This window comes from Solanum stenotomum, chromosome 3 (genome assembly GCF_019186545.1).
Source record: "Solanum stenotomum isolate F172 chromosome 3, ASM1918654v1, whole genome shotgun sequence".
NCBI lineage: Eukaryota > Viridiplantae > Streptophyta > Magnoliopsida > Solanales > Solanaceae > Solanum > Solanum stenotomum.
In genome coordinates this window covers 14,945,249-14,954,819 of record NC_064284.1, presented here as the reverse complement: position 1 = coordinate 14,954,819, position 9,571 = coordinate 14,945,249, and the positions used below count along the sequence as shown (strand labels likewise).

The 9,571-nt window shown below is 35.6% G+C and overlaps 1 protein-coding gene across 1 annotated transcript; it reads left to right on the top strand.

Annotated features, from left to right (window-relative positions):
• The first annotated feature begins 289 nt into the window (after nt 1-289).
• LOC125859262 (RNA pseudouridine synthase 7) lies at nt 290-8,633 on the top strand. The gene is made up of 12 exons (XM_049538959.1): nt 290-435; nt 523-566; nt 670-747; nt 1,040-1,140; nt 1,350-1,437; nt 2,760-2,838; nt 2,967-3,049; nt 4,529-4,594; nt 4,742-4,798; nt 6,133-6,264; nt 6,723-6,952; nt 8,064-8,633. Exons 1-12 carry the CDS (start codon nt 339-341, stop codon nt 8,164-8,166), a joined length of 1,158 nt encoding a protein of 385 aa, XP_049394916.1. The 5' UTR covers nt 290-338; the 3' UTR covers nt 8,167-8,633.
• Nucleotides 8,634-9,571: the final 938 nt, after the last annotated feature.

The window sequence follows — 9,571 nt, the reverse complement described above, 5'->3', positions numbered from 1 at the left end:
AATAATATAAGCCATCTTTAACGATTCATTAACAATTTGATGAATTTGAAGTGTAGTTCTATATAATTATCTATGTATATAATTACTATCTCTTATGAATATTCAAAAAACATTAAACATTTAATAATTTGAATTAGTAATTTGTATTTTGAATTAATTAATTTATAATTAAATTAGTTAGTTTATTTTATTAAAATTAAGAAGCTCTTATAATAAATGATGAATGAATTACGAAAAAGTGAAAAAAAGGACACTGGTATCGAAATCGAAAAATACTACTACTTACAAAATTTGGATTGATTTTCGCAGTAATAAAATTTGGGAGGTTAACGTTCACCATGAACATGAATACGAAGAGGAAGCGAGAGGATATGGAGATTGTGTGGCAAACTCCCGCCAACCCACCGGAACGCCATGACTACATCTTCCGTAATGGTAACTTTTTTTCTCTTCAGTTCCCACTTTACGCTGTCTTTTTTCTGCAACAAACTTTTATGCCTTTTTTCTGCTTTACTTGTGCAGGAATACGCTATGTTAAGCCTTACTACTTCGAATTCATCTCTCATGTACGACTGCTGCTCTCGCTTGCTGATTGATTCTGTCACTGTCTTAATGAATTTGTCAAAACCCTAATTAAACCCTGTATTTGAATTCAAATTGATTTTTCAGGTGAAGAATAGGTGGGCTGGGAAGACAATTGTTGATCTCTTCTCTGATGAATTTAAAGGAAGACCTCGTGATTACTATGTATGTTGGTGCTAATTGTTGCATTTCACGTGTCTGTGTTGAATATGCCCGTGTCTGTGGTACTTGAATGGTTGCAATTATAAGTAATTGTTTGATATATGTTACATTTCTAGTAGGCTGCACTGTGATTGTAGTTTTTGAATAAGAAATTATGTGAAGTCGAATTATCTGAGTGATGATAGCATATATTTACAGCTTACCTTGCTCATCGAGCACATTTTGGTCATTTTTGTAGCTAATGGATCGTCGAATTGTGTGTATAGCTGAATTTGAAGGTTTTGACTTATGCTAGGAATCTGCCGTTAAGTCTGGACGTATACAAGTTGATGGACAAAAGGTGTCTGTTTCATACGTAGTTCAGTCATCACAAAAAATTAGCCATTTCCTGCACAGGTTTGTACTGTTCAAGTTCTGGCCTCAGACAATTTGTTTATCGATACTATCCTTCTGGTTGGTTTCTTCTGTGTTCAATCCTTTAATAGATTTTGGTTTTCTTAATTTAACACATGTAAATGATAGATCTTAGAGTCAGATCTGCTTTGATATTTCCTAATTCTGTTCTGTTATGCAATTATGAGAACATGACTAACAAAAGGCTGTAGGCATGAACCACCAGTGATGTCGTGGGATGTCGAAATACTATGTGAAGAGCCAGATGTGCTGACAGTTTGCAAGCCTGCTTCTGTTCCTGTAAGCTAATAATGATTCTCTCGTTATATCTTTGTTTCTTGAGAAAGTGATATGTAGACAGATAGTATAGTACATTTGAAACTTTAAAAATATTAGGTGAATAATGTGTATATTAGGTGAATTTTTAAGACACTCTTTCCCTGCTGATGCTATAAATGTGGTCACCTTGAGTGGACAGATAGTATAGTACAATCACTGGATCCATCAGCCATTACTCAAGCACACTTAAGAATCCGTCAATCCTGAAACTAAAGTGGAACAATTAGCTGGCATACTGTGAATCTAGCATGCAACACTTATGGACCTTTTTTTTTCTTTTTTTCAAACTTGTAACTTGAACATTTCTTTTTTTCTGTTTTGAATAAGTTGACATAAATTATGATATAGTTTTGTGTTTAGATCTGATATTACAATATTGACCTAAAGAACATAGGTTAGCTCCTGTTTTCAATGGTTCAACTCACGTTATACTCTTTTATTTCAGATAAAGTAAAGTGCATAACCATGTTCCTATACTCACTATTATTATATTTCTATTTTTCCTTTTCTCTTTTTTTCAGTTTGATTCACTGATTCTTTGTCTAATTCTCGTGTATTTCCCATGGTTGCATAACTCAAAATTTCTTTTTATCAAGATGACTAATGAATCTACTATGTTTGAACCCTCACCAGAAGATAGCAAGAATTAGGAGAAAAGGTGTTTTTTTAAAATATTGATCAGCAAGTCAAAAGGAAAAAAGGCGACCTTCTGTTACTAAAGGACCTGGGTCCTGAAAGCCACTATTAATTGTGTTGACACTCAAACACCTGCTTATATTTGTTGGCCCTTAGAAGATATAGAGAACATTGTAGTTTAAGAGGTAGTTGTGCTATGCCACAGCTTTTTAAAATCTTATATCTTGGACGCGTAACTCATGTTTGAACTGGCATTTTATCATCTAATTGCTCTTTTTCCCCTGTTTCACCATTCATGTAAATAATGTGAACATCTTCTCACATATAGGTGCATCCATGTGGAAATGTTCTTCTATTGCCTCCAATATTTCAAAGGCCTAGTACTTAACTTTTGTTTCAGAGTTGACACTTATCTCCATTTACATGCTGCATCACATTTCACTTTTGCCACTTGATTGCATGCTTGCAATCTGTTCCTTTGGAGTACTGAAGGTTGTAGATTAAATAGATTCTCACTATGTCATAAACTTTCAATGATCTAGTATTCATGTTTGCATTGAATGGCTAACTTTTTTTTGATGATATTGTTGTTTTTGCCTTGCTTCTCCATCCATATGTATAATGTAAGCAATCCTTATCATTTGTAGGTGCATCCATGTGGACAATACCGCAAGAATACGGTCGTTGGTATACTACAAGCCGAGTATGGCTTGGCACCTTTATTTCGTATCCTCTGTTTCACTAGCAGCAGCAGGGCATAATTTTTTTGTCCTGTTCATAATGTCATCGAGTATTTTTCCTTGTTGCATCAAATGTAGCAATTTGTTCTAGTCTTCTCTTGACTCTTATATTAGCGGTTCATCGCCTAGACCGCTTGGTCTCAGGACTACTTATTTTGGCTAGGAGTGCTTCTAGGGCTGACCTCTTCAGGCAACAGGTATATTTTCTGTTTTTACGATTATATGCAATGAATTGCACAATGACAGATCATGGATTCAATAAAGATAATGGATCTTGATTGCGTCACTGCTGTCTAACCACACCTATTTCTCCTTACTGTTTGTCAACATGTTGGCGGTGTGAGACAAATAAGCTCCAAACAGATTTAGTAAAACTCCAACAGCTGTGTGCGTAATTTCCTGTTGAGGAGGTGTTATAATAGTTCCTGTCAAATTTTTTGAAAATCATTGTTGACATAGATGATACTCATACTAAATGCTTGATTTAACAATCATACTTTGTGATCCAGGAAATGAAATTAAGCGAACCTTTTTTCTAGTTCTAAATCTAATGAATAGGGAAGCATATTGCAGTATTATTTAGAGTGTGGCATTTGAAACCTCACTCGTCCAACTCAGATTTCTTAATTTGCGATCTGTGTCAGGAAACTCTTGTTGAACTAATCTAATTCTTGTTTATGGATACTGTTAGCTCTTCCAAAAATTTCTTAATAAGAGGTAGAATATCTTGCAATTGATGTTTGGTTTTATTACATGGGGACTATTGTCTGCTTCCTAAAATTCTACAGCAGAGGTTCCTAAAAATTATTGTTTGATATTTTGGCATCAATATCTGAGCTCATGAAACAACTGGTGTATAATTGATGTATAGAGTTGATATTTGACCTATTAACTTGTCTGGGGTAGGACGTGGAATACCTTTTTGTTTTTGGATTTAGACAGGTTATCTTTTCTTCTGAGGAAAGGATTCAGATATGTTATATCTATCTTTTATTTTGTTTGGTATGTTATTTTAATCTTCTCAAGCTATTTGAATAAATCATTAATAATTATTTTGGGTCATTGAAGGTATTCCAGTGAATAACTCCCATCATTGGAAATACAGTATTCTTATGGGGTTGAAGTTAGCTTTGTCAGAAGTTTCTTGGTTTATACATATATTTTGCACCCAATTTCATATGACCCTTTATGAGGTTCAAGTGCATTGCTTGAGAGAAGTACCTTTGAGTTACTTGTAGGATTTTTTGGTGACATTTCTTGAATTTGTTTTCTTCTCCTATTCTTGTTACTTGTCTCAGCAGCTTCACTGCACTTCTGCAAGTAGAACCGGTTCAGGTTAAAATTAACCCAATTCCAGTTATTTGGACAGTGATAATTGCGCGGCCTGGATATTTTGCTACAAAATTCCAGTTATTTCAGAAGAGTATCTAGTGATTTCTTCATTTGCTACAAAATTAATCTTTGAAATGGTTGGGGTGGAAGAGTCAGTAAGAACTTGTAAAGTTAAAATAATGTATTTCAGATTCAGAAATCCATATTTCCATCCAGTAAACCAATATTGTGCTTGATTCCATCCTTCGATTGCCCTAGGCTGGTCTGTGTCCTATCTTATGTTAAGTTTTTAACTGAATAGCTGTTTCTAAAGCCTAATTAAGTACACACCTTGCTTTTTTCAGATAGAATCAGGGGCAGTGCAGAAACGGTATATTGCAAGAGTAATTGGAGTATTCCCAGATAAGCAGGTATTCATTGTAAAAGCCAGGCTGTTCATCTCGCTATTCATTCCCCTAGCATCCCCTCTTTACTTCTCTTTTGAAATCTTTCTCCCTCAAAATGACCTTTTCTACTTTTTCTCTTGACTTGTTTTTTTTCCTTGCTTCTTTCCTTAGCAAGTTGTGAATGCTAATGTCAATTACAATGCTCAAGAAGGGAGGAGCACAGTTGAGGTAAGATGTATCCTTGAAGTGTGTATATTACTAGTGCCTGCTGGCTCTTTCTAGTAGATTTGCTCTTTTAGCTTTGTCTCTTGTTTATAAAATTTGGCTCAACTTATGATATTGGTTGATTCAGCTCCAGCATAGAGCATGACCTGCATTTTTGTATTGGAACAAGTAACAGCTACAAACATACAATTTACCAATCTGGAGGGAAGCTTCCTTTAGGACTCAAAGCTTTCTTTTCGGCTGCAGAATGCTTGAATATTGCAAATACGATGGAATAACGATTTACACTATTTCTTGTTCAGTATCTACATCTTAGAACCAAATGGCGACCTATATTCTTAAAAGAGAAGCTACATCCCCCTTTCTTCCTCACTTCCTCATTCCCCAACCTCCTGTTTGGTGGCTACCATTTGGGCAGGCAGACGGAAGGATTTTAGTACCAAAAAATTATAAAGAGAAGATTGTATATGCTTTATAGAGATTTGGTGCTTCATTTTTTTTATGGAAATCGTGCAAAATTATTAAATTTTCTTGTTGCAAGTAAAGCAACATAGTGATTGTGAATTTTCCAGTATCTAAGCTAGATTCTAGAAAACTTGAAGGATTCGTTTTGCCCCCCCTATATTTTCCATCCTTAAATTTATTACTCTTAATCTATCACTAAATGATAAGACGAATTGTATTTATCTACAATACTAACCTGGCTGATTTGCTTATTCTTACACCTCGCTTTTCCACCAGTTTCTATCACAAAGTCCAGGAAAGTTAAAAGCTGAGACCAGAACAACATTTCAGAAGACAAAATATGATATGTAGGTTTCTGTCCAAATGAACACACATCATATGTTTCTCTTCTTTGCTTTAATGAACTGTTATTTAGTTCTGACTTCTGGGATTATTTTTGCTTCTGTACTTTTGTTGCTATTTGAAGTTTGCTTTGTCATTTTGGAGCCTAAATCCATTGATTTTCTTATCTTGCAAATCTTTACCTCTGCATTTGTTCCTACTAGCAGCAACTCAGTTTCTACTGTTGCATCAGATATGCTGAACCACCAAAATTTTAGTTGAGATTTGTTTTTGCCCTTTTTCATTGGGTGGGGAGATCATGTTCCAACTCATCCACCTGTGGAGATCAAAATTTCAATGCAGGGCTAGACGTAAATCAGCAATTAATTTTCCTTTTTCTTGTAATTGTGTCACTGAATGATTTGCTGTGCGGGTTTTTTCAACCATTTGATTGTGCTTTGGGCTTTGGAGAACAAACTTTGTTATGCGGCTTTCTGTTTCTTGTTTGATATTATTACTTGCTAGTAATCTTGGGCAAATCATACTAGTAGGTGGGGGACAACCAGGGAAATAGTACTGCTTCACTGAAGGGGAAGGCTGCCTGTACGAAATTTACAAGGATTAGTACCAATGGGAAGCAAAGCATCGTTTTGTGCGAACCCGTGACTGGCAGGACACATCAGGTAATTGAAATGTGATTTTGACAATTTTCTCGTATCATTTATGTCCACTCTTTAGTCTTCCCTCAACTTAATTCAAAAGAGACACCTTTCTGCATTTTGTTGAAGATCTCTTTGCTCTTTATTTATATACTTTTTTAGTTGAATAATATTTTTGCTTGAGTTATATACCTCTGCTTATCATTCTAGCTCTTAATTTTTTTTTATCTTTTTTCATAATCCATAATTAGCGTGTAATAGATATCATTTTTTATTAAATTGCTTCTTCAAATGATTTATTCCTTTAATATAAGGTACCTTTTGTCCTCCATTTTAATGGCCATTTCTATTTAATATTCTCTGGTTGAGGCATTTCTAGTGAATCTGGTTTCTGGAATTTGTCTTCGCGTTGGTTTGGGCAGTGGAAATTCTCTATAAGGATAATTAGCTTGTTATACCTAATGAAAGTTTCTTCGCAACAGATACGTGTGCATCTGCAATATACAGGTCATCCCATAGCCAATGATATGCTCTACCTGTCTGAATCCGTGTCTAGTCGCGCTGCTGAAGGATTGAGTGCCGATAGAGCTGCAGCAAAATCATGTTCTCCTCCAGATCCCATCTCTCGAACTAGTGACATGGCAAATGACTCTAATGAAGATTTCAGCATTGATCCAATGTGTACAAATTGTCCAAATCTTGCTCCGAAAGGGTATGGATGGTCTCTGTATTGCATAATTCTTGACAGGTCCATTCTTGAGTGCACATTCAACCTTAGAGTTACTGTCCATACAGGTCGAGGGTCTGTGGTGACCCTTAAATTTTGACAAGTCATCCTGTTAGTCCTCTTAACGGTATTTGGATTCGGTTTGACCTGGTACTATTGAAACATAGAAATTTGCTTAAGGAGTATTTGGAAGGTACGTTTATTGTGAATTTTTTAAACCATAAAATACCTTGATGTCTGAAAGCCAAGAGACATCTTCCTTCTTAGCTATATCCAGGTTTGCTACTTAAGCCAATTGTTCCACAATGACTGCTCTCTCTTCTGCTATGCCTATGCCATTAGACCTATGAGCTCATCTAAAATAATGAATTTTCTTGCTTTTGATTCCCAGAACAACTAATATCCACCTTTTGTTTGCATTTAAAAAACTTCATGTTCTTGGCTAACACAACATCTTGGTTGTTTTTCACTGAGGGAACAACACCATTGTTGTACCCTTTCCATGAATCCCTCTGCTTCTAGCCAGATGCTCAAACTTAAGGTAACAGGTCTTCCTTTCCCACTGTGTGATTAAGAACAATATAATTTTGTCAGGAGCCATCTTATCCTAAACCCGAAGATTAAGCACAAACCACTTTCAAAATAGAGTAAAAGTTAGACAGAAGAATTTGAGATGACTATAATGCCCACCAAGATCAGTATACCAACTGTTTGCTATGGAAAATGTAGGCGGAAATGTTAAATATCTTATGTTCCAATAGTTCAAGGTCATCTTGGCACCAGAAAATCATCAAACACTGACATGCTTACTGGTATTGAGTGTAAAATTACTAGTGCGCTTTAGCCTATATTTACTGAGTATTTTCCAGACAAATCTTCATTGTTGCTCATCTAAGATCTCGTCTTCTTTCATGACTAGATGGTTGGTAAGCTGGTGGGTTACCCCTCAGTTTGATTTTTTGAGGGCTATTGTGAATTGTGGCTAGACTAGTCTGGTAGTTGTTTCAGTTGTAAAAAGATAACTTGTGAGCTTTCTCTTGGTTGTGGAAGCCTTTCTCATATCTGGCTTGATGCCCCTTGTTATTTCAAAATGCAGGTATGATGGAAATGAAGAGGGTCTATGGCTGCATTGTGTAAAATATTCAGGACCTGACTGGATATATGAATGTCCACATCCAGATTGGGCATCTCTAAGTTGATATGCACTTTCAACATTCATTATGACTGATTTCAGAACTTTGTTATGCTCTTGGTGCTTCGTGTCTTGTGTTCCGTTCATTCTTGTGCAGCGGTATGCGCTGTGTCCTGGTTAACTCCTGGAGTTCTGGGAATTTGTTACCAGGGAGGCACCCATACAGTGTTTTGGTCATTCTATGATGCATGGTCTACTTTGAATTTGGATTTACGAGAGTGGCTAGTTTTGTATGCCTTTCGAGCTCAATTGGTTTATAAACAAGTGTTTGCAGCAATTTTGGAACAATTAATGGGCGCCATCTGTGATTGACTGAGGTGATTTTGTTTCACCACCTTAATTTATTGGATTACGGAGAATCTACCCCTTTTGTTTGTAAAACAGCAGCACGTAACCTTCGGCAGTTAATTGTTGATTGGTTCTCTGTTGTAAAATTGCAATATCAAGAAATAATCCTTCTTTTTACTTTCTATGTCATTGTTTTGTTTGGCTACGTTTTCTTGTTTGAAGTTTCTTTTTGTTTAGTTGATTAGATCTAAAAGATTAACTCAATTGTGGCAACTATGTTAATTGAAATGGCTGCTGCTTTGCTAGGAGCTTGTACGTTACGTTGGGAGAGGAGTACATGGTGATATTTTTGTTCTGGAGATGGTTAAGTAAGTTATAAATAGCTCCTGGAACAAGTTTCTGTTTTATTAATTCAGTCTATTGAAGTTAAAATGATTACGTTTGGTATTTTATAATTTTCCCCACAGATGTCATTATCTTGTCACTTTAAGTCCTCAAGTTATGCTTTTTTGTCCATAGTCAGAACGAGAATTGGTAAAAAAAAAAACGCCGCTGTAACTATCATTTTCAATCATCAACAAAAAATTCTCTTTAGTTAACCCTAAGTTGTAGAAGTAGCTTAGCTGCAGTCCTTTATGGCCAATCTGCTTTTTTTTTTTCATCAGTAATAAACACAAGCGCCATTTTCCACCTGGTGTCTGTGCGTACATTAAGCTTTGATTAAATTCGGAATGTGCATTACAAAGCCTGTTTTGGGATGGTGCTCCGAATAGGATTTTTTCTATACCAAAGTTTGAACCCGAGAAAAAGAGGAAGTGTTAGTTTGAGCCATTCCAGGCTGCCTCCCTTTTTTGCAAAGTACTAGTGATTTTGTAAAGTTTGAATGACATTTTTTAGGTAGTATTATGCTACCTTGATAGTCCCTATTTACCCAGCCTCACCTCTCACTGAAGCTTGTTGACATAAATATGCCCTTTCTTCAGAATTATTACTTGGTAAATTTCAATGACTTTTCCAATTACTGTAAATTTTTTAGCCAAAAAATAATGAAATTAGTACTAAAGATTATGGAATTTCCCCTAAATGTCTGTCCTTTACCAGACCAAAGCATTAACTAGAGCAAG